The sequence below is a fragment of the Maylandia zebra genome, linkage group LG3 (assembly GCF_041146795.1).
Source record: "Maylandia zebra isolate NMK-2024a linkage group LG3, Mzebra_GT3a, whole genome shotgun sequence".
NCBI classification, from domain to species: Eukaryota; Metazoa; Chordata; class Actinopteri; order Cichliformes; family Cichlidae; genus Maylandia; species Maylandia zebra.
The window spans coordinates 60989960-61014533 of record NC_135169.1 but is presented as its reverse complement, the minus strand read 5'-3'; the positions used below and the strand labels follow the sequence as shown (position 1 = coordinate 61014533).

At 43.1% G+C, this 24574-nt stretch overlaps 1 protein-coding gene and 1 long non-coding RNA gene across 2 annotated transcripts; both read left to right on the top strand.

Annotated features, from left to right (window-relative positions):
* The first annotated feature begins 2463 nt into the window (after nt 1-2463).
* LOC143416617 (uncharacterized) lies at nt 2464-11291 on the top strand. The gene is made up of 4 exons (XR_013096997.1): nt 2464-2569; nt 4966-5071; nt 8094-9866; nt 10192-11291. It is a non-coding gene; the product is annotated as an uncharacterized LOC143416617 (long non-coding RNA).
* Nucleotides 11292-19363: 8072 nt separating this feature from the next.
* LOC112432139 (protein NLRC3-like) lies at nt 19364-21402 on the top strand (the record flags this gene model as incomplete). The annotated part of the gene is made up of 2 exons (XM_076882278.1): nt 19364-19454; nt 19571-21402. Coding segments are annotated over 2 exons (1923 nt in total), but the record flags the coding sequence as incomplete, so codon positions are not given.
* Between the last annotated feature and the right edge of the window lie 3172 nt (nt 21403-24574).

Sequence of the window (24574 nt, the reverse complement as noted above, 5' to 3'; positions counted from 1 at the left end):
GTTACACAGCACAACCCTCTGGTGTAGCTTTGGCTGGAGCACATATTGGCAGCTCCAGTGACATCACTGGAAAGGAGACACCACTCCATGGTGACATCATCTCTACAGACTGTGGCTGTTACATATCCTCACCTGGTAATAATAAGACTGTCCTCAGCTGCACACAGCTCGAAGATGAACAAACTGAAGTAAATACAAATTAGAGTTACGATAGATTGAAATCTTGTAATCAGAGCTAATTCTTAGTGAAACTCTCACAACATCATATCATGATCCTGGGTTAGTGTCTCGGTCTCAGATCACAACATCAGCACAGGCTTGGCTTGGGTGAGGTATTGAGTGGTTCTTGTCCATGACAGCTGCAGGTACAGTGCCATCAGCCATGCTGCACCACATGTCTGCCCAGGAACATTAGTGTGGCTGAGTCTCATGTAAACATTGTGCTAAAGTGGTGGGAAAGTGGCTGCAATACTCTCAGTATGATATCCACAAACCTCTGAGTGTCACAGAGTGGGCCTGTGCTCAGCTCACTGTGCCCCATTGAATTCTACTTGCATAGTTTTACAAGTAAAATTAAATATACAAGTTGCTCAATGATAAGTTATTGTAGTAACAACTAAGTCCATGGTTATTATTTGTTAATAGTAGCTTAAAGCTTCTGCACCAATCATGGAGCACCAGGTTTAGAGCATGTGGATCTACAAAAGTAAGTCCCAGTAAGATGGGCTGAGCCTTACATACTAGAAGAAACATGTCATTCCCAGCAGATGAAGCGCCCTTTAAAGCAGGATCTCACTTTAAACCTAAAGAACTTGCTATGAGCATGCAGTGCATTCATGGTTATTATTCATACGATTGTGGGTAGCTAATAAAGTGCAACTATCACATTACATTTTATTATTAAATTGTTGTTAACAATCCCTTCACTTCTGCTTATCTAATTCATGGTTGCAGGATGGCTGACAGCTTCCATTAGGCAGGAGGTAATGTCCATTCTGGCCACAGTGCAACCCACAATGTGTAACTGACACTATTATATTGCATTATGTCACATTGTTACATCTTTTTAATAAATGATGACAGTCAGCTGAATTTGCTGCCCCCTTGGTGGAGGACATCAGGATCAGCAGCTGCTGCTCCATCACAAACACCCCAGAAGAACAACACTGGATCAGATTATCTGGATGTGTTTGACAGGGACAGTGTTCATGTTCATGGACATCAGGACAAAAACAGACGATGGAAACCTGCCAGATTTGAGCTAAACTGCTCGTTTCCATGTGTAGTCCCTGGGAGGTCACATGACCAACAAAGACACACAAGCTGTGTCCCAAAACGTCGGCTGCATCCTCCGGAGGCCGCATTTGAAGGCCGATGACGTCACAGCCAGGCGACGAAGGCTGTCCTGATTCCTCGACTCCTTCAAATGCGTCCTTCATTCCCCCGAATTTGAAGGATGGGTCGAGTGTGTCCTTCGTGGCCCACCATATCCCAGAATTCATAGCGCGGCCCAGCCAAATTTCAGCTGCCAACAATGGCGGCTGCTACTAAGTTTTAAAATTTAACGAGGGAGTACTACTTACTTACAATGAATTCCTTACACTATATAATTTTCCCGTCAGTGTTGGGGAATTCTCAATGGTGCTTGGTGCCATACCCTCAGGGACTTTAATGTTATATAAAAACACTGACAGCTCAATATCTGCCTCAGTCACTCTCCCTGATCCAGCTGAGTCAGCAGTGGGAAAAATCTGCTTTTCACAGGAACTTGGTAACAGCAATAAGAGAAGACGTAGTTTATTCCAAGAAGATATCATGTCTCTCCCATATATAGAATATCTTACTGGAACCGACATGTTCCAGATATCACCTGGAAGACAGTCTGGATGATCCCATAAATATCTAATTGTGAACAAGGTGAAGGAAATCTCATATCATCAGATCATCCAGAAACTGTGGCACATCTCTTTTGGTTCCTCTACACAGAGATTCTGGAAGAATTTAGCAGTTTTGTTATTGTCTATAGTTTAAGGGAGTTTTCTTTACGATGGGAAAATGTTTTATTCTTTTTCTTTAAGTTCCCCAGGAAGAATGATAAATGTTTTTTTATAAAAAAAATTGTTAATACTTTTAGCTATTTTATATCCATGAATGTAAGTTTATTAATAAAACACCATATTTCTGCCTTTTTATAAGGATATGAATTGTACATACAATCAATTTCAGACTCAACCAACAAAAAGCCTCTCAGAACAATATTTATATGTTGATTTTTTTCGCCTACTCATATCATAATTTTTTTACTCCTGGTTCTCTATGTTCATGTTCTGTTCTTTTGTAAACTTCATCTGTTTGTATGTTGTATACTCAGTGTGTTTCAATAAAGTTCGATTTAAAAAAAGGTACGTTCTAAACGAAGCTTCAGACGTCACTGATCACGTGACTCTGGCCAAACGAATCAAGCCTCGACACGGTGCTTCTGAAGCAGCGCGTTGATCTTTCTGACACACGCACCGGAGCGTCAGCTTCAAGCGGACCATCACTACGTCTCACATCTAAAGGTGTCAAGGTAACTTTGAACTGAGTTCAGTCAATCTGGAGTTTTTCCAAGTTTTCTGTTGCTCTCTGTGAGAGAAGAGCGTTAAAGGCGGGGCTCTCCAGAGTCCAGCAAAACCGGAAACCACAGCTGGGTGTGTGTAAGTGTGCAAACCAATAGAATGCATCGTGGTGGGGGGGCATCACGGGCAAGAAAAAAATAAAATAATCGGTCGTATCCATGCTTCCCCGACGTCATGCCAGCGCATATTGGGAAATTCGTAGGCACCGATCGGTTTTCTATCAGCCATTTGCTGGGAGTAAGGGCGCCCTCCGTTTGCGAGGTGCGCCTGCTGCTGGCGGCACAGGGAGGAGAGGGCGGGGCGGCGGGGAGTCTCTGGCTGGCTGGAGCGGCATCTAATAACCAACTCGCAAAACAAAATAAAAACAACAAACAGATATTATGATACAGACTTATAATCTGCACCGATGTTTTTTCTAAATTCTATAAAGTGAGCGCGAGAGCCCTCGGTGCGCCTGCGCGCTGCTGAAGTCAAAATAAACTTTATTGTCATCTCCGCTACAGACAGTCCAGCATATAGAGAGACGAGACGACGAGGCTGCAGTTACAGCGGTGCAAGTAAACAAACAATAAATATAAGAAGAGTAAGAAAATAAATCTACACTTTAGGACTCGGGGTAAAGGATCAATAACAATTTAAATTTATAATTTACAGTTTGATGATTTAAAGTCTCACACAACCCGTCAAAAGGGGCGGGGCCGGCTGCTTCCAAGTAGAGCACATTTCATTTATAATGATGTAAATCCAAGCCCATCATGGATTCACGATCTGAATTCTGGGTTGTGTGAAATCCCAGAAATCAACCTTAGACAAAGTGAATCTGTGAACTAAGGTGTAGGTCTGTTAGGTTAATTGTGCTGATCCTCGGGTTGGGGGATTTGTGTTTGTACTGGAGCGCAAAATTCAAACCAATGGAAGATGGACAACAAAAGTTCAAAGCCATCAGGTGCTCAGGTTAGAAAAAAGAGAAAAGATGCAGGTAAGCAGACGTGTGATTGGATAATGGCAGCTCATCCTGAACCAATCAGACTAAACGCCAAACAATACATTATGTTACAGATTTTAATATTAATTAGTCATTGTTACTTGTTGATTTGTCCTTTTCTCATTGTGTGACGAATTATGACGACTGTTTGGTAGCTGTTATTGTCTCTCTCTCTCTCTTCATGTGTGTTTCTCTGGTGAAACAATAGTTTTGTGTTAATGTTAGGGCTGCACGATTTTGCATAAAATGAGAATCACGATTTTTTGGCTTAGAATTGAGATCATGATTCTCTCATAACAATAAATAAACATAAAAACAACAAACGTCTCACGTTTTGTTGTTGCAGCAAAATGTTGTAGTGCTTGAAATTCCGTCTCCACCGTTGCTCGACGCTGCGTGTACAGAGCAGGTAGTGCAACAATAGAAAAATAGTTGCGGGACGGCACTGTGTAGCGTTTGTCTAGGGTGTTGATCGTTTTCCTAAATCCCTCGTTTTGCACAGTGTTGATGGAGCCATATCTTTGGTCAGGTGATAAGTGATAGCCTCCGTAATGTCTTTGTGCCTGTGGGAGTTCGACGTGTATAGGGAAGCGCTGTATAAGGTTCCCGTTATTGATGTTTGGGTGGTTGACCGGGACGGATTTTCTCCTGTCACTTTCTCGTCATCCCTGACGTGCTCTCCGTTGTTGTTTCCCTGCTAATTTTAGCATCACACGGCACAGCTTCTGTATCACGTGGTATAAGGCTCCGCCCTTGTCATTTGTTGAGCAGGAAGAGTGAGCGCTTGTTTTTATGCAGAGTACGTCCCGGATCAAAATGTGAAGTTTTACAAATCACCACTCCTGTTATTCATGATGATTTCAATAACATCACATAATAACATGTAACATCCTGTAAGCAGTGTCTGCCTGTGTCTTTTCTCTGCAAATGAACATTTTCAGCCAATATAGGTAATACATCAACATGGCTGCCGTGGCTAAGTTAGGAATATTTATAATGTCATTTCCAAAACTTGCATATGATCTGCAATTTGTAGCAGATCTGCTGACTGTCACAGAGCAGCTGGAGCAGTCTCAAATGCAGGTCAGTCCACTGCTGCCACCTGTGGCCAAGTGCCATAGCTACTGCTGGATGAATTCGTGACACATCTGCATTGAGTCTTGACAATCCACATTGCTGGCGTTGCATCTTTCAATGGCAGCAATGGCAGGTATCAGTGCTCAAACCTTTTGTGTTTGTTTCCAACAAGTTGCCCACCTCGGGAAACAAAAATGTGTTCTTTTACTTGTCAGATGAACATATGAGACACTTTGACTCTTCAGTGCAGTGTGGAGCCTAACAAAGATCTGTTTTGTGTCCCAGCTGATCAGCAGGAGGAGGAGAGTCTGAAGGAGCAGCAGAGGAACATTTTCAGCTACTTGGACTCAGCTCAGCCACTACAGAGGAAACAATGAGCTCAACACAGAAGGTGACAGACAGAGCAGGACCATATGAGCAAAGATATTTATCACCATATACATCTGAACATTTGCCATAACGATGTAGCTGACGATAGAATTGACACCAGACAAAATACTTTACAGCTGCACAACTTTATTAAAAACCCATCAATGTATTTTCACTGAAACAAGCAGCTGTTGTTTATGTGCATTAAAGTTATATAAAAATGTAACAGTGCAAATGCAAATTCCTCACTGACAGTTTAACCAAAAGGCGTTTCCAGTGGAAACTGGCCGACACATCCTGAGCATAACCATGTATAATATCCACTAAACTTCAGAAGAGGTTATACAGTCGTGGCCAAAAGGTTTGAGAATTGCATAAATATTGGAACCTGGAGAAGTTGCTGCTTAAGTTTTTATAATAGCATTTTGCCTGCACTCCAGAATGTTATGAGGAGTGATCAGATGAACTGCATCGTCCTTCTTTGCCATGAAAACGAACTTAATCCCCAAAAAGCCTTACCACTGCATTTCATTGCTGTCATCAAAGGACCTGCTGAGACCATTTCAGTGATCGTCTTCTTAACTCAGGTGAGAATGTTGGCGAGCACGAGGCTGGAGATCATCATGGCTGTATCCCGATTCAGGTTCTGCAGCTTTAAAGTCCTCAAGGGCCGTGTACTCAAAGACCGCTAAGGCCGAAGTGCTGACTTCTGCTAAATGGGTCAAACTGGGCAGAAAGTCTACAAACACATAACATCCTTATAGAATATGATGTAACACTATAGATCAACTTAGCTCAGAATATATAAAGCATATAAACAATTACAGCAATGTGATGCAACAAACACAGCAGCTACTGATCCAAAATACTCAAAGCTTCATAGAACTGAAACCAACATTTATTTTTAGCTCCATTCTGCTGCTGATACATACTTTAGGTTTCTGAACATTAAACTTATTGCTGCCTTTCATAGTGTGTAACTTGAAGGCCCTGAGTACTTTCTCCCACACTGGAAACACTGGGATGATCACATTATTTGAACATTACCTAATAAGACTGATTCAGGACAGACAGTTATGTTAAACTTTCCTAGCAGTCCTTCACAAACAGGGAACAGTCTGTCTATTCTCTCCATCTGTCAGCTGCTGCTGGCTCTTCCTCCTCCTCTTCCTCACACACTGCTGAGTTTGTCCTGGTGGATCATCAGGGGTGCAAAGCCTCACAGATGATGTGCAGCAGTGGGTCCCTCAGTCTGTCCTCACTCTGGACACTTGCAGTCGTCACACATGGAAATCAAATGTGTGATAAGCTGCAGGATTCAAACACAAGTGTAACTTATAAACACATGTTCATACTTTTATTCCACAATCAGAGAGAAAGAAACAGAGAGAGAGTGCAGGACAGACAGACAGGTGACAGTCTCAGGTGTATACACTGCTACACAACAGCACCAGAGAAGCAGGATTTAGTGTTTGTGTTATTACGAGTGTAAACAAGAAGAGTTCCAGATGGTGCAGTGGACACATGTGTGACTGCTGTGATTAAAGCATCTTTCTTTCAGCTTAACGAGTGAACCGTCAGCTCGTTCAAACACACGTTAAAGTCCGTTTGGCTCGACACCACCGAACAGAGGCAGCAATATAACATAGCTAACATTAACAGTGCAGTGAATCCTGCTTGTGCCGTGATGTTCAGGACTGCAAACCGAGCAGCATCACTGACTTTCAGCTTGTTGTGTTTGTGGATAAATGACTGACTTTAATTATCCACAAAATCATCACATTCTCTGTCAGATTAAGGTCGACTATTGAACGGCGTATATTTTAAAGGCTTTAAAACCAAGTTAACGCTGAAAGTACAAACATCACTAATGCCACATAACTCTGCCGACAAGGCATAGCTATGGCTATGAAATGCTCTTTGTGTATCGCTTCTTCATTATGAAAGATGTCATTAATGCACTAGTAATGTCTCATCTGGAGTATTGTTCAATCATTTGGTCAGCAGCTAATAAGACAGATCTTAACAGACTTCAGTTAGTCCAGAATAAGGCGTCCAGATTAGTGTGAAGATGTTCATACTATACTAATATTGATAAAATGCATAATAACCTTTCTTGGCTTCCTGTACAGGCTAAAATATTCTATGGCTTACTTGTAGTTCTAAAGAAAGCAATTCTGTTAAACACACCACATTTATTCTGCTCAGCTGCAGTATCCAGATGAAATACATCATCATATTACACAGTTTTCAACAAGCTGCAATTTAGTAAATGCTCGAGTTAAAAGTAACGTTTTGTAAAACTGTTACATTTAGAGCAACTTTTAAGTGGAATAAGTTGCCTTAAAAAATTAGAGAATTATTCAAAACTTCAATGAACACTTAAAAGCCGATTTACAGAGCTTTTAGTTGTTGTAAATATTGTAAGACATGATTTGTTTTTGAAATTTGTGTAATGTGCCTCAATGTTATTGATATTATTATTATTGATTGCTTATATTTTAACAATTGTGAAACCTCACTGTGGATGTAAGAGTGAAATTATGTGGATATCTTGAATTCACTTTATTGTGTAATATTTTATGTGAGTATTTGACGGACGACGAGCAACATCTGTTGTGGAAGCTAACGGGGTTCCTTTAGAATAAACAAACACAGGATTTATTATCACTGAATAATTATGTATAAATCTATACAAATTATAGAAATATGTAATAGGAAACAACAAAATAATCTAAATTATAAAATAGTGTGTGCGTGTGTGTGTGTGTGTGTGTGTGTGTGTGTGTGTGTGTGTGTGTGTGTGTGTACAAACAGGAGGGATGGGCATGAGTTTAGTGTTTGAACAGTCATGAATTATCTTTAACAGCAGGTTGGATGTAATGTGTTAGAACTACCAGCAGGTGGGGATAAGAGACCTTTAAGGTGTTTGGTGCCACGCTCCACCTTCAGGTTTAAAACTAGTGTTAATGGAGTTTGAAGGTTGAGTTTGTTCCACGACTGCATTTCACTCACTGCCTCTGTTTGTATCTCTGTCACTGCAGGACCAACATGGAGCCAGAAGTCAGCGCTCTCAGGAGGCCGACAAACCTCACAGAAGAAAGGGAGAGAAAAAACACACCTGTGACGAGTGTGGGAAGGGTTTTACTGTGAGGGCTAAACTAAAACAGCATCAGGTCATCCACACTGGAGAGAGACCGTTCAGCTGTGACTTGTGTGGAAAGTCTTTTTCCTGGAAGGGTTACCTAAAAAGACACCAACTCATCCACAGTGGAGTTAAAGCGTACAGCTGTGATCAGTGTGGCAGAGCTTTTACTCAAAGTAGCAACTTACAGAAGCATCTAGTTACCCACTCTGGAATTAAGCCATACAGCTGTGATCAGTGTGGCAGAGCTTTTACTCAAAGTAGCCACTTACAGAGTCATCTAGTTACCCACTCTGGAATTAAGCCATACAGCTGTGATCAGTGTGGCAGAGCTTTTACTCACAGTAGCAGCTTACAGAGTCATCTAGTTACCCACTCTGGAATTAAGCCATACAGCTGTGATCAGTGTGGGAAGGGTTTTACTGTGAGGGCTAAACTAAAACGGCATCAGGTCATCCACACTGGAGAGAGACCGTTCAGCTGTGATTTGTGTGGAAAGTCTTTTTCCTTGAAGGATTCCCTAAAACAACACCAACTCATCCACAGTGGAGTTAAAGCGTACAGCTGTGATCAGTGTGGCAGAGCTTTTAGTCACAGTAGCCACTTACAGAGGCATCTAGTTACCCACTCTGGAATTAAGCCATACAGCTGTGACGAGTGTGGGAAGGGTTTTACTGTGAGGGCTAAACTAAAACAGCATCAAGTCATCCACTCTGGAGAGAGACTGTTCAGCTGTGACTTGTGTGGAAAGTCTTTTTCCTTCAAGGGTTCCCTAAAAAGACACCAACTCATCCACAGTGGAGTTAAAGCGTACAGCTGTGATCAGTGTGGCAGAGCTTTTAGTCACAGTAGCCACTTACAGAGGCATCTAGTTACCCACTCTGGAATTAAGCCATACAGCTGTGACGAGTGTGGGAAGGGTTTTACTGTGAGGGCTAAACTAAAACAGCATCAGGTCATCCACACTGGAGAGAGACCGTTCAGCTGTGACTTGTGTGGCAAGGGTTTTACTCTGAAAGCTTCACTAAAACAGCATCAGGTCATCCACACTGGAGAGAGACCGTTCAGCTGTGACTTGTGTGGGAAGGGTTTTACTCTGAAAGCTTCACTAAAACAGCATCAGGTCAGCCACACTGGAGAGAGACCGTTCAGCTGTGACTTGTGTGGAAAGTCTTTTTCCTTCAAGCCTTCCCTAAAACAACACCAACTCATCCACAGTGGAGTTAAAGCGTACAGCTGTGATCAGTGTGGCAGAGCTTTTACTCACAGTAGCAGCTTACAGAGGCATCTAGTTACCCACTCTGGAATTAAGCCATACAGCTGTGATCAGTGTGGCAGAGCTTTTACTCACAGTAACAGCTTACAGAGTCATCTAGTTACCCACTCTGGAATTAAGGCATACAGCTGTGACATCTGTGGAAAAACTTTCAGCCAGAGAGGGAGCCGAAATACACACCTACGCATTCACACCAGACATGATGTGTACTGCTGTGAACAGTGTGGCAAATACTTTACAACAGACGCACACTTACAACAACACATGTTTACCCACACTGAGGAGAGACCTTATCAATGTGACCTGTGTGAGAAGACTTTTAAATCTCCACGTTACCTGAGCCTACACCAAGAGATCCACACCAGAAAGAGACTCTACAAGTGCAGCTACTGTGAGGTATGTATTTATATTGTTATCTTGTCATTTTAGCCTGACTGTTTGGAACAACTCTGCTCATTAAACTGTGTTAGCATGTTAGCAATTCTACTGCATGGAAAAGCAGCTCTGAGTGATTGTTCAGATTTTCCTTTCAGTTATGATTTTAGTATTACTGTAGTATTATGGTGGTAGTATTGTAGTTATTGCAGCCCAGTAAACTGAGGGTGTTAACTGAAACAGTCAAATGTAGTTGGACGTCTGCAGAGATGCTCTTTATTTCAGGCGACGTTCAGGATACAAATGTTGAAGGACTGACTTACACTGTCTTTGTGTCTTTGTTTAGAAGCAGAGCGACACAGATGGATCCAGTTCTCAACCCTGTCATCACTGTGGTGGTGGGAAAGACTTTCATTGTGACCTCTGTGGAAAAACTTTCAGTTGGCAAAAGACCCTAAAAAGACATCAACGTAGACACACTGGAGACAAACGGAAATACTGCAAAGAATGTGGGAGAAGCTTCACCACACCAAGTGATTTAAAACAACATGAACTGATTCACAGTGGGGTTAAAAAGCACCTCTGTGATCAGTGTGGGTCATCCTTCACCACTGCAGGTCAGCTTAAATCACACAAACGAGTCCACACAGGAGAGAAACCACACAAGTGCAGACACTGTGAGAGAAGCTTCTCACAGTCAGGTAATCGTAACAGTCATGAACGTGCACACATGGAAGGAAACTACAGCTGTGACCAGTGTGACAAGAGCTTCAGGAATCTCAGTTCATACTCTGCACACAAACGATCCCACGTTACTAATAAACTGTTTCACTGTTACCAATGTGCCCAAACATTCACCTCATTGTCTGCTCTGTGCAAACATCAGCGCGATCACTCAGGGCTGAAATCACTCCCATCACTGGATCACAGTGAATCTGAAGACACAGAAAGATCCTCTGGTTTCTGTGTCAGACTCAAAAAGCTTGAGATCAGGCTCCACAGAGTTCAGATAGAATCATTTAAACTTGTGTTGAACTGAACTGGTTGCTGGGCTGAACTTCTACCTAATACAGATCTACATGGGATCTTCTTTTCTGTTTTTTACTGAGTCAGTTTTGTCCTTTTTTCTCTGTCCTGGTTTTGCTCGTCTGTAAATAATTGAAACTCAGTCAAATAGTTCATTGTTCTCCAGCAAAACGTTTTGGAAACTCATGTTTAACCTTTAAAACTCTGACATGTTTTAGCACACAAGGCTTCATCGGGGAGTTCACTCATGATTGGACCATGAGAACAAAGGTTTTTAGTTCTTTCAAAGAGAGTCTTGGAGATGTTTGATGTTTCTGTTTTTCTGAAACCACCTGAAAGAAAAACTATTTTTCTTGCTTTATGTAGTGTGGAAGTTTTTAATGTTTCTTCATCTGTGATGTTCTTGAATGTGTTCACGTGAAGATGGTACAAATAAACTGTCCTTTCAGCTTTAGCTCCTAATTTATTCATTATTTATGGATGTAGCACAGCAGCCGTCTCTTGATTAACACATGGAGGGCTCGGGATCTGATGGTGTCGTCTCCCTAATTTGCCCACTCAGTAAATCTCACTCATGGTCAAGAAATTGAAATAAACCTTGTTTCCCTGCTGGATAGTGATCCACTGTAACTCTGCTCCTCCTTCCTGTTTAGGATTTCTGTGGCTGAAGTAAAATTCCCTCCATCCATCACTTATCCCAGCTAACCCAAAGTGAAATAAAGTTTTGCTCGTCTTAAAAAAGCATTACAATAATGGGCATTACCAATGCAAACTGAATGATACAGAAGATGAAAGAAGAGACTTTGATCAGTTAATAAAGCTCATGATCTTGATTTATTGTGGCTGCTACACAGATACTTCTGGGTCACTTTTCTCAGTTAGGAACCTTCCTCACCAAACTGACTGTTGGACCACACCCCTGGTTTTATGAGAAATTATTTCAGCCATGATTTCTCTTCCTGTATTTCAGAGTAAAGACTGAAGTGACAAATGGAAGCATGTTTAAAAAACACAATGTGAGAGAGACGTTGAGGTCCTTAGAAGTTACCCTGGGTTTTTCTGTCACCCTGCTAGATGTTACACACCTTGTTATTGGACTGATTTCTACTGCTGGGCCCTATTTCAAGAAGCCGGTTTAGAAAACCCAGAGTGAAAAACGATACTCAGGGTTGAGTAACCCCGAACTGTCCAACTCGGAATATTCGGTTTCAGAAAGGCTGATAACAATTAGTTCAATCAACGCGGAGTTGCTTTAACCCCAAGTTAAGCGCGCGCACGAGGATACATAAAGCCCTGATTAGTGGAGTAGTGGAGCACAGATTAAGCAAGTCACCATGGAGACGGAGGGAAAGAAGGCGCGGTCAATGTATTTCACAGCGCTTGAGGCTGAAATTCTGATGGCAGCATATGCCGATAACATGCGGAATTTTGCGGAAAAAAAGTAACACAGCCACAGCTGCAAAAGAAAGGGAGCATGCATGGCAAAACATAGCCGACAGAGTCAATGCGTGAGTGTTAATTTAAACATTGATCTAGGGATTTCCACCCATTTAACACGTCATTTTATTATATTTTATTTTATTTTTTATTTTATACATTTTATTTTGTGATGTGATGTGAGAGCAGGTGCAACCCAACAGGCCCCAAACGTTCCTAGCAGCAAGTAAAAATGAAATATAAAAATATAGTCCAAACAGGTAAGGTGTAATTGTATTACGAGCCATAGTGCTTGGTCTGTTTGTCCGATGTAAATCAATTGCAGTTAGAGGCTACATTAATTTTCTTTCTGTGAGCACTTATTGCAATTATCTGAGCACATTACAAGTACATATTTGCTTAATCTGTATGCTCAAATGTACCCATTATAGCCACTAGAAAAAAAGCAGAGGCCCGAAAAACAGGTGGGGGTCCTCCACCACCACCACTCACAGAGGCTGAGTAGTTGGCTTCCACATTTGTGATAATGTTGGCATCACATATGATCTTCACAGTGCAGAGAACACAAATTAGCATCCATTACTATAATGAAATAATTTGTTAGTTTGAAATGCTACAGGGAACTATGTACCTGTACATTAATGCTGTGGAAAGACTTCCTGTTCACATAGTCTCCTTCATTTACTGAAGGAGCAATGATTGGAATGTGAGTGCCATCTATACAGCCAATCACGCCTGGGAACCGTGAAAATAAATGTAAAATTTAAGTAGTAGTTCAAGTATCACCACATCATGTATTAAGTTTTGTTCATCCTGATACCTGCAATTTTGTGGAATCTCTCTTTGATAAATCTTGTGGGTCTATGACCGGGGAACACCACAAACGAGTGCAGGAGACGTTTCAGTGCAACTGTAACATTCCTGACTGCCCGACAGACGGTAGCCTTGGAAACGTGCTCAGCGTCATCAATATTATACAGAAAGCTCCCGTTTGCAAAAAAATGCAATACAAATAATATGTACAGAACTGAGAGAATGTCCACAATGTGTCACATGAGCAATATTAGGCCTGAGGATGTTATTCAAATAAATTATAGATTGTGCTGAAAAACGGTAACGTTCACACAGAAAATCATCAGGAAATGGTAAAATGTCCAAACGCGCTCTAATCACTCTCTCCCGGCGGAGAGCTCTGCGGAGAATTTGGGCTTCAACATCTACTGGCTCTTCAAGGAAGGGGCACGCCATGTCTGACACTTCCTACAGTCAGGTTTCCGACAAAGAGGCGGAGAAAGTCAGGGTTAGTTGGAGTAAACCTGCTGGGGAGCAGGTTAGCTTCACGGAGTGTCATAGTAACTCAGTCAGAATTAATCTAAACTCGCTTTGTGAAACCGAAAACCCAGAGTTTTCGTTAACTCAGGGTATACTTACTCAGAGTTTGCACTAAACCGGCTTCTTGAAATAGGGCCCTGCATTCTATCTGGGTCAGATATAAACCAAGTTTAGGTGGAGTTTATTTTCCTTGTGCTGACTTTTTACAGTCAGTTACAATAACTCGTACTGCTACTAGCTAGCATGACGGAGTTTCTATACAGCTGGGTGGTGCTGTGATGTTACTGATAGTGAACTTTATTTTAGTAGAGTTTCCAACCGTCCCGTAAAAAACTGAATTGTTCTGTATTCAGAGAAAATATTACGCATTTCGTGTTGAGCTGAGAAGGAACACAGTTTGTCCCGGTGTTCTGTCAAAACATCCTACCGTAGCGTAAATTTATGGTCTTGTCTATCAATCCGTGCTACCTTATCAGAATATGCTACCTTACGTGGTTAATGGCTCCGTTGTATAGGTAGCGTGTTCAGATGGCCCAATGACAATATTAAAACATGCTTCCTGCTTGGATTTATATAGGTAGCATGTTCAGATGGCCCAATCACTTCAAAACTTTGAGTTATTTCGCTAGGACGTTAATAACATGCTTCCTGCTTGGATTTATTTAGGTAACATGTTCAGATGGCCAAATCACACTATTAAAACATGCTTCCTGCACACAATCATCTAATGTTGACAAAGAATACAAACACACATGGAGGGGAAAAGACAGCTGTTTTTATTTGAAGTTGTTCTGTGTTTTCCTTACATTTTTTGCATTTATATTCTTCGTTGCTCTCTTTATATTTTTCACATTCAAAATGTGCCCATCTTTGGCAAGATTCACACTGCACCTGGAAAGGAAAAATAAAACACTCATATTCTGTTTGGTGAATACTATTAGTCAACATTTTTATCATGATTGGCAAGTAATGATACTAAGACTTATGTGTTTCTTTTCTTTTGTTTTGCTTTACCATTTCAATCATGCTGCGGTCAGCATTAGCATCTAACATGGAGCAAACAATAAGATAAGATAAGATAACCTTTATTAGTCCCACACGTGGGAAATTTGTTTTGTCACAGCAGGAAGTGGACAGTGCAAAAGTTATGAAGCAAAAATTTGAATACGATAAGAATAAATACAGTACACAGCTGTACAGAATAGAATAAAAATAATATACTATATACAGTAGAATAAAATAGAATAAAAATATACAATAAGATAAAAATAGAATACAAATGCTATATACAACTGAGTAAAAATACAACGATGCCAGAAAAGATTATTGCACTTAGTGTTATTGCACATGTGTGGATGTGTGTGTTTGTTCAGGTAAAGTCTTTGTTGTGGAGGCTGACAGCAGTGGGGAGGAAAGACCTGCGAAATCTCTCCGTCCCACACCGTGGGTGCCGCAGTCTCCCACTGAAGGAGCTGCTCAGTGCTGTCACAGTCTGCTGCATGGGGTGGGAGATGTTGTCCAACAGGGATGACAGCTTAGCCACCATTCTCCTGTCACTCACCACCTCCACTGGGTCCAGAGGGCATCCTAGAACAGAGCTGGCCCTTCGGATCACCCTGTTCAGTCTCTTCCTGTCCCCAGCAGAGATGCTGCCGCCCCAGCAGACCACACCATAAAAGATAGCAGAAGCCACCACAGAGTCATAGAAGGTCTTCAGGAGTGGGCCCTCCACTCCAAACGACCTGAGTCTCCGCAGCAAGTACAGCCTGCTCTGCCCTTTCCTGTAGAGGGCGTCTGAGTTATGATTCCAGTTAAGTCTATTGTTCAGATGAACACCAAGGTACCTGTAGCTGTCCACAGCCTCAATGTCCATACCCTGGATGTTCAGTGGTTGCAGTGGAGAATGCTTGTGCCTGCGGAAGTCTACCACCAGTTCCTTGGTTTTACTGGCGTTGATCTGGAGGTAGTTCAGCTGGCACCAGTCCACAAAGTCTTGGGTCAGACCTCTGTACTCCTTGTCTTCCCCATCAGTGATGAGGCCGACTATTGCAGAGTCATCAGAGAACTTCTGCAGGAAGCACTGGGTGGAGTTGTGGGAGAAGTCTGCAGTGTAGATGGTGAAGAGGAACGGAGCCAGAACCGTTCCCTGTGGGGCCCCCGTACTGCAGACGACCCTGTCCGACACACAGCCCTGAGTCCTCACATACTGTGGTCGGTCGGTGAGGTAGTCCAAAATCCAGGTAGTGAGGTGATGGTCCACTCCAGAGTTCTCCAGCTTGTCCTTCAGAACCGAGGGAAGAATGGTGTTGAAGGCACTGGAGAAATCAAAGAACATGATTCTCACAGTGCTTCCAGCGGTCTCCAGGTGAGCGAGGGAACGATGTAGGAGGTGAATAACGGCATCATCCGCTCCAATGCCAGGCTGGTAGGCAAACTGAAGTGGGTCCAGTGATGAGCTTGTTAGGCGCCGAAGCTGAGCCAGGACCAACCGCTCCAGGGTCTTCATCAGGTGGGATGTCAGAGCCACCGGCCTATAGCTGTTGAGGTCCTTGGGGCGTGAAGTCTTTGGCACTGGAACAACACAGGAGGTTTTCCAGAGCTGTGGGACTCTTCCCAACCTCAGGCTCAGGTTGAAGAGGTGCTCCATCACCCCACACAGTTGGTCCGCGCAGGACCTGACGACCCTCGAGCTGATGCCATCTGGACCCGCTGCCTTCTTGCCATTAATCCTCCTCAGTTCCCTCCTAACCTGGGTGGTTGAGAGAGACAGGCTGGAGGCTTGTGTTGAGTGTGTATTAGATGCTGCAGTTGGGGGTGGGGGGGAGTGAGCAGGGTGAATAGAAGAGGTGTGAAGTGTCTGAGGTGTCAGAGGTGGAACAGCAGCAGTGGGGGTGGGTGAGTCTGCAGCCGATGTTGCAGACTGCCTCATGGCTGAATCAAATCTGTTGAAGAAATGATTCAGTTCATTTGCCCATCTCACATCCCTCCCAGGCAGAGAGTTCTGCTGTTTGTGGCCCGAGATGGTTCTGAGGCCTCTCCAGACTTCACCAACGTTGTTTTGCTGAAGCTGTTTCTCCATCTTCTGCCTGTAGCTGTCCTTCCCATTCCTTATCAGTCCCCTCAACTCTCTCTGCACCCTTTTCAACTCCTCTTTGTCTTTGGATTTGAAGGCCCTCCTCTTCTGCTTGAGGACAGCTTTAATTTCTGGGGTAATCCAAGGTTTGTTGTTGGAGAAACACCGTACAGTCCTGGTAGGTACGGTGTTATCCACACAGAAATTAATATAGTCAGTAATGCATGTAGTAAGGCCGTCGATGTCCTCTCCGTGGTCGTCACAGATCACCTCCCACACAGTCGACTCAAAACAGTCCTTAAGAGCCTCCTCGCTCTCCTCTGACCATCTCTGCACTGTGCGGGTGGCTGGTGGCTCCCTGCGCACTAAGGGCTCATACACAGGGACAAGGTGCAATGCAGTTATCCTCAGCGTTCCCTGAAACACATTCATAGTTAGGTTTTAATCAAACATTATTTATTGAATAATTAAAAAGTAATTGTACATGTTTCCCAAATATACTTCATGGAAAATTAGTCTCCTGAATTTTTTATATAGGGAGATAGGCCTCCATACCTTGGAGGGCCTGAGATGTCCCCAGAGAGGTGGCGTCTGATACCCAACCTGACATATAGACACAGACATACAGGCACACACAGACACAAACATCCATTCCCACCCTCATGCTCTCATATGCACTTCACACTCAACCGACGTGGAGACAGACATAAAGCTGAAATACTGATTCAATGTTCTCCAAAAGTTGATTCTGTTCATCTGTTCGTAGCGTTTTGTGGGAGAAACGTTTCGTCTCTCATCCAGGTGACTCCTTCAGTCTCACCTGACTGCAGGTTTCAATCTTATAAACAGGACATTTACATAATGACTGAAACCAGCCCACTGAAGGAACAATGGGCTGGGAGGTCAGTTCCTTAATCTTAATTATGCAAATTCTCATGACCATTGATCAACAACCACTGATCAATGGTCATGAGTACCATTCACAGCGAGCTGGGGAATGGCTGCAATCACAGCATTGTAAGATGGTGACAGATGTACCCTTAGGCCCCCTCCTCGTTTCAGAGATGGTCTTTCCCTTTTCACTAAATGGCCTACTTGACTCCACCCTCAAACCAGCGTTCCTCCAGGATGTTACATCCTCATCATTGAAAAAGTGTCCACTGGCCTGTAGGTGTAAATAGACTGCAGAGTCCTGGCCTGACGAGGTGGCTCTTCTGTGTTGTAGCCAGAGGTTGTTTGGTTTCCCCGATGTATAAATCCTGGCAATCCTCTTGCACTTAACAGCGTACACTATGTTACTCTGTTTGTGTCGGGGGACCCGATCCTTGGGGTAGACCAGTTTTTGGTGCAGCGTGTTTTTGGGTTTAAAAGCCACAGAGACCCGGTGTTTAGAAAAAATGCATCTCAACTGCTCCGATACTCCTGACACGTACGGGATCACTACAGGTTTTCTCTTAGGCAGCGGTTGTCCTTCTCACCTGGATCGGCTGGAGCTTTCTTTAGGCGCCTTTCCAGCTTTGACAAAAGTCCAGCTGGGACACACTTATGCTACGTCCAGATGAACAGAATCCACTTTTGGAGATTTACTTTCCTGGATGATTGAGAATGCATCAAGACGTTCCTCCTAAAGTGTTATTCAGTGTTGTGACAGTCAGCTGCTTCAGCTGCTGCTGGGATGGGCTGTGGCAAAGAGAACAGAGAAAATCCAAATCAGAGTTTTTCTCTGAATTAAAAGCAAGGAAACAACAATATATTCTACATGGTGAAACTGATGGTTTATGGTGTTTGGCTCTGTTTTTCTGTATTCATGCAGATAAAGTGTAAACTCAGATGAATTATACCATCAAATGTTAAAGGAAACTATCAGGATGAATGTCTGTGAGCTGAGAAGGACGTGAAGCGAGCAGTTTATCCCAGAGCTGAAGCTGCTCTGTGTGCAGAGATGAGCTCAGATTCCTGCTGTGATTGATCAACAGTCACAGAAATGTAGACTTGTAGTTATTACTGCAGTATGGTCACAGCAGATACTGATAAACATGTATTATGAGGATGGATGATCATGTTTCTCACTCTCTCCTTTAAATCTCAGTTTTTTTCTTCTTCACAGTTTATCTGTTAATTTATTAATGAATAACACTGAAAGAGTTTCTGTTATATTTCCCCTTGAACATCAGCTTATTAGGGCGGCATTAGGAAATAGCCCCCCTCCAAAGAATGAATAAATGAATGATGATAATAATGAAATGATTCAAAAGCAGAGCTCAGAGTGGTAGAATGGTCAAACATGGATCCACGGGTGGTTCAACTGCATTTGGTGACGTGACTAAAGCAAATCTTTCAAATAATCCCACCATCAACGGGATGTTGTCTCCTTTACTATGGTTACTTTACTTGGTCACCGTGTGAGTTTCTTTGAAATGAACCAAATTCTTTTATTTGTTGATTGTTGCATATTTAACCTCTACAGTCAGGAAAGGAGGAGATGAGGCCTCAACAATGTTGGGTTGTAGCTGTGGTTCAGGTTAGAGTGAGTGTCCATGGAATAAATGTAAGTCAGTGAACTGGAAACATGACTGTGTTCAAACTTTGTTTTCCTTTTTATAATGAGTCTAATCAAAGGTGGACAGAAGTATCTCCACTTTGACTTTTCTGTGTCACCATCAGAGCTTCTGCACAGTGTGGAGAAAGATCCAGAAGCAGAGCTGGACTGCAGACAGTCAGTCAGAGCAGCTGTGTACAAAGTAAGACTGAACATCTGTCTGCTGATGGACTCATTTCTGAAAACTGGACTTCTTGTGTTGTTCAGACATTGAAGAGTTTTCTTTCTCTTTAGTCTCATTGTTTTTCTTTCTTTCAGCAGATGTTGGTCTGCAGGAGGTTTTAGATGAACATAAGATCAGTCTGAGGAGGAGATGTGAACGTGTGACTGAAGGAAGTGATGAAACAGGAAGTAGAACCCTCCTCAACAGGATCTACACTGACCTCTACATCACAGAGGGACAGAGTGAAGAGGTTCATACCCAACATGAGGTGAGGCAGCTGGAGACAGCTTCCAAGATGGACGCCCTCCATGACGCTCCAATCAGGTGCCAGGACATCTTTAAAGCCTTACCTGACCAACAGAGACCCATCAGAGTGGTTCTGACCAACGGCGTGGCTGGTGTTGGAAAAACCTTCTCAGTGCAGATGTTCACTCTGGACTGGGCAGAGGGCTTGGAGAACCAACATGTCAGTGTGGTGGTTCTGCTTTCATTCAGGGAGCTGAACCTGATCAGAGATGAGCAGTACAGTCTTCTGGAGCTGCTCCATGTTTTCCATCCAACATTACAGAAGGTTACAGCAGAGAAGCTGGCTGTCTCTCAGCTTTTGTTCATCTTTGACGGCCTGGATGAAAGCAGACTTTCATTGGATTTCACCAACAGGAAGCTGCTGTCTGATGTCACACAGAAGTCATCAGTCAGCCAGCTGCTGACAAACCTCATCCAGGGAAATCTGCTTCTCTCGGCTCTTGTCTGGATAACTTCCCGACCCGCAGCAGCCAATCAGATCCCTCCTACATGTGTTGACAGGCTAACAGAAGTACGAGGCTTCACTGACGCCCAGAAGGAGGATTACTTCAGGAGGAGATTCAGTGATGAAGAGCTGTCCAGCAGAATCATCTCCCACATGAAGACATCCAGGAGCCTCCACATCATGTGTAGTATCCCAGTCTTCTGCTGGATCACTGCTACAGTTCTGGAGCACATGTTGACTACAGAGCAGAGAGGAGAGCTGCCCAAGACCCTGACTGACATGTACTCACACTTCCTGCTGCTTCAGACAAACAGGAAGAAGAACAAGTACCATGAGGGACGTGAGACGAGTCCACAGGAGCTGACGGAGGCTGACAGGGAAGTTCTTCTGAAGCTGGGGAGGCTGGCGTTTGAACATCTGGAGAAACGAAACATCATGTTCTACCAAGAAGACCTGGAGCAGTGTGGTCTGGATGTGACAGAGGCCTCGGTGTACTCAGGAGTTTGTACAGAGATCTTCAAAAGAGAGTGTGTGATCTTCCAGAAACCAGTCTACTGCTTTGTTCATCTGAGCATTCAGGAGTTTCTGGCTGCTGTCTACATGTTCCACTGTCACACCAGCAGGAAGACAGAGGTGCTGAAGATGTTTCTAAAATCAGAATCTTTAATCAAGATGATTTTCAGTCTTTTTGATAACAAAGATCTCCAATCACTTGATGTATTTCTGAGGAGAGTCATGGAGAAATCCCTCCAGAGTAAAAATGGCCACCTGGACCTGTTTGTTCGCTTCCTTCATGGCCTCTGTCTGGAGTCCAACCAGAGACTCTTAGTAGGTCTGCTGGGTCAGACAGAGATCAGTCCAGGAACCATCCAGAGAGTCATCAACAACCTGAAGGAGATGAACAGTGATAAAATCTCTCCTGACAGAAGCATCAACATCTTCCACTGTCTGATGGAGATGAACCACCTCTCATTATTTCAGGAGATCCAAGAGTTCCTGAAGTCAGAGAACAGATCAGAGAAGAAACTCTCTGAGATCCAGTGCTCAGCTCTGGCCTTCATGCTGCAGATGTCAGAGGAGGTTCTGGATGAGTTGGACCTGCTGAAGTACAAAACATCAGAGCGGGGACGACAGAGACTGATTCCAGCTGTGAGGAACTGCAGAAAGGCTGGATGAGTCCAGATGTGATCACTAACATCATTGATCAGTGTAGGTTAGTAGTTTAATGTTGAAAATAAAATCAGATTGTAACCACAAAGTGTTTGTGTCCGTACGCTGCAACCTTCCACACCATTCCTTTATTGTACAGACTCAGCAGCAGCTCCATGGATCCCAAATCCAAGAGTGGAGAACAGATTTGAAGTGTGTCACATCCATGCAGTCACAGCTGTTTCCACCATGTTTCCACTGATATTGATCCTGTTCAATGACACGTTTCATATCAGTGAATATGTTCTTTAGGATGTCCACTGACATGTTTAAGTGTCCTGCTGGAAATCACTCAAATCATCCATGAAATCCATGAAAAATCCTTTTAGTGTTTCTAACTTCTCCCTCTGTCCTCTCTCTCTCTCCATCCTCCTCACTGCTTCTTTCACTGATAATCACACAAACATCGTATTCAGCTACAAAATAACACAATAATATCATCTGATGATCATTATTATAAGAGCAGGATCCATATTTGATATCAGAGTAACACACTGCTTGGTTATGTGCAGTCATCATCAGTGACTGTGGGTCAAACAGAAGCTCTCTGATTGGTTGCTGACCTTGGTCACCTGTCCACTCTCACCTGTTTGTGTTTGCTCTCTCTTTGCTGTCTCCATCCTCTCTCTCCTTTCTCTCCCTCTCTGTCTTTGTACGTCACTCAGGTCCAATGGAAACAGTGACATTTACAAACCAATCAAAGACAAACTGATCCATGTCAGGTTATAACAATATTCAAAGTGAATACAGTCTGCTGCTGGACACAGACAGGTAACATCATTTTGACCTGCTGTCACCTGGATCTGGACTCATAAACACTGAAGCCCTGAACAGGAATACAAATCATTTTCTGCCAACTAGCGACACAGCAGCAGATAATGGCTCAGAAAGCTCAAATGAGCCAATCATTTCTGTGTTTAGTTCCCCTGAAATCAGATCTGATATCAGCAGCTCTGAGTTCATTCATCATTATTGTCCAGTGATGAGATTTCTGCTCCGTTTGGTAACAGTCAGCAGGTTTTTCCTGCGTGTGGACGTGAACAGTCGTACCTGACAGCAGGTAGCAAACAGAGATCATCTTTCCAGCTGGAACTCTTCACTGAGCTGAACTCATTCAAAATGTTCTGGAGTCAAAACAGGAAACAGTCCAAATGTGTGTCTTCACTCTGACTCTGGATCAGATCTCAGTGACAGACTGTGGACATTATGGAAGCCTAAATGTGACACCATCTTCCTCCTTCATCTGCAGATTAAAGCCAAACAAAGATTCTCATTAAAAGTCTGCAGGTCTGAGAGAGACTCAATCGTTGTGTCATGTCAAACACAGTAAGAGGAGCTGAAGCACAGATGTGAAGAGCAGATTCATCAGATTATGACCTCACTCTGTTTTGTCTTCATATATATTCAGTCTGTGTTTATAATGCAGATTTTCTGCTTTTATAATAACACATTTTATTTTTTCTATCATCACAGACTGACTCAGTGTCGACTCTCAGAGTCTCACTGTGAAGTTGTGGCCTCAGCTCTGAAGTCCAACCCCTCCCATCTGACAGAGCTGGACATTAGTAACAACAAGCTGCAGGATTCAGGTGTGAAGCTTCTGTGTGCTGGACTGGAGAGTCCAAACTGTCGACTGGAGACTCTGAGGTGAGTTCACTGACTGCGGCTGTTGTTGTTTTTCTATATTTCAGGTCTTTGATTGATGTTTGAAACTTTCTTTAGTTCCTACATGTTCAGGATGTGTCTGAAGACAAATGTGAAGAAGTTTGAGTGCTTTCAGAAATGTTGTCTTTCCAAACGACTGAACAACAGTTTTTCCTTTTGGCTCCAAACAGAAGTGACAGACTTGAGCAGGGTTCATTTAAAGGCTGACAGAAGTGGAGTGGTGACGGGGAGATGTTTGACAGGACAGTGTTTCAGCCTCCACAGGTTCATGTTGTGCTCCATCAGTCAGTAAAGATGAAGTCAGTGCTGATGAGGCTGTAGAGTGTGTGAGGGATGCGAATGAGGATGATGAAGATCTGATGATAGCAGGTAAAAACAGGCTGCAGAGACTTTGAGCCATACAGGGCACACAGTGTGTGTACAGAACAGCTGAAATCATTATGGAGGCCTCACTGGAATATGGAAGCATCACAGTACAGCTTCAGTGAAGCATTAAAGTCTCTGATATGAGATGAGAAATGAAGCAGCCAGAGCTTTTTCATGAGTGGAAATCCACTGTGACTGTGAGCTGCTGCTACAGCCTCCAGATTAGCCAGCAGCTCATCCTGCTCAACATTTTCTCACCAACTTTAATGGAAGTGTGATGTTTTCAGCTGGAGTGATGGTCAGGGTGGCCTCCCTCTCCTCTTCTTCTCCTCTTCCTCTTTCATTTGTAAAGCCACTTCTGCTGCTTTCATTCATTTGGAAGTCCTGTAGCTGAGTTTGGGAGAGACTAACAGCCTCGGCAGCAGAGGGGAGAAAGGCTGTAACACCACCACTTTACTCTGTTCTACCTGTCACATCATTTTATCAGGAAACAAATGTGCTGATGTTTTTACTATGTTTGTCTTGAAGATGTAAGAAGATCACATGGTGCTTTTTATTATTGTGTTGGTTTGTTTGCTGTCTCTTGGATGGAGCCCAGCTGTGCGTGGCCCCTGGGCCTGTGGTCAGAGTGTGTGCTGGATAATCCGGCCCAGGATGAGGCCAAACTGACATGGGATGAAATGTCTGTCACATAATTGAGCTTAGTGTAGTTTCATTTCTGCACAATTTAAAAACAACCAAAACTTTGTTCTGTCTTTTCTATGTTATACTGTAGACTTTCTTTGATACTGTGTCCAAAAGGAGCAGCTTTTACTTTGAAGGGGAGCCGTCTGTTTCCTCTTCAGGTTGGATGATGGAAGCAAATGAGTGTGTGATGTTCTTTCAGTGTTGCACTTTGTAGACGCTCCCTGAGCACTGGTCTCACAGCCAGCTGCACATAGAGACCAGTGTTGTTAGTCCAGGTCAGAAGATGACTTGTTGGAATGAAAATGAGCTTGTAGTTTGTCTGCTTTAACCCTTTAAAGCCGGTCGGAGCGGGCATGCTCTGTTTTGAGTAACTCTTTTTAAATCACTGCAACCACGTAAGCTAGCGCAATAATTTTTTTGC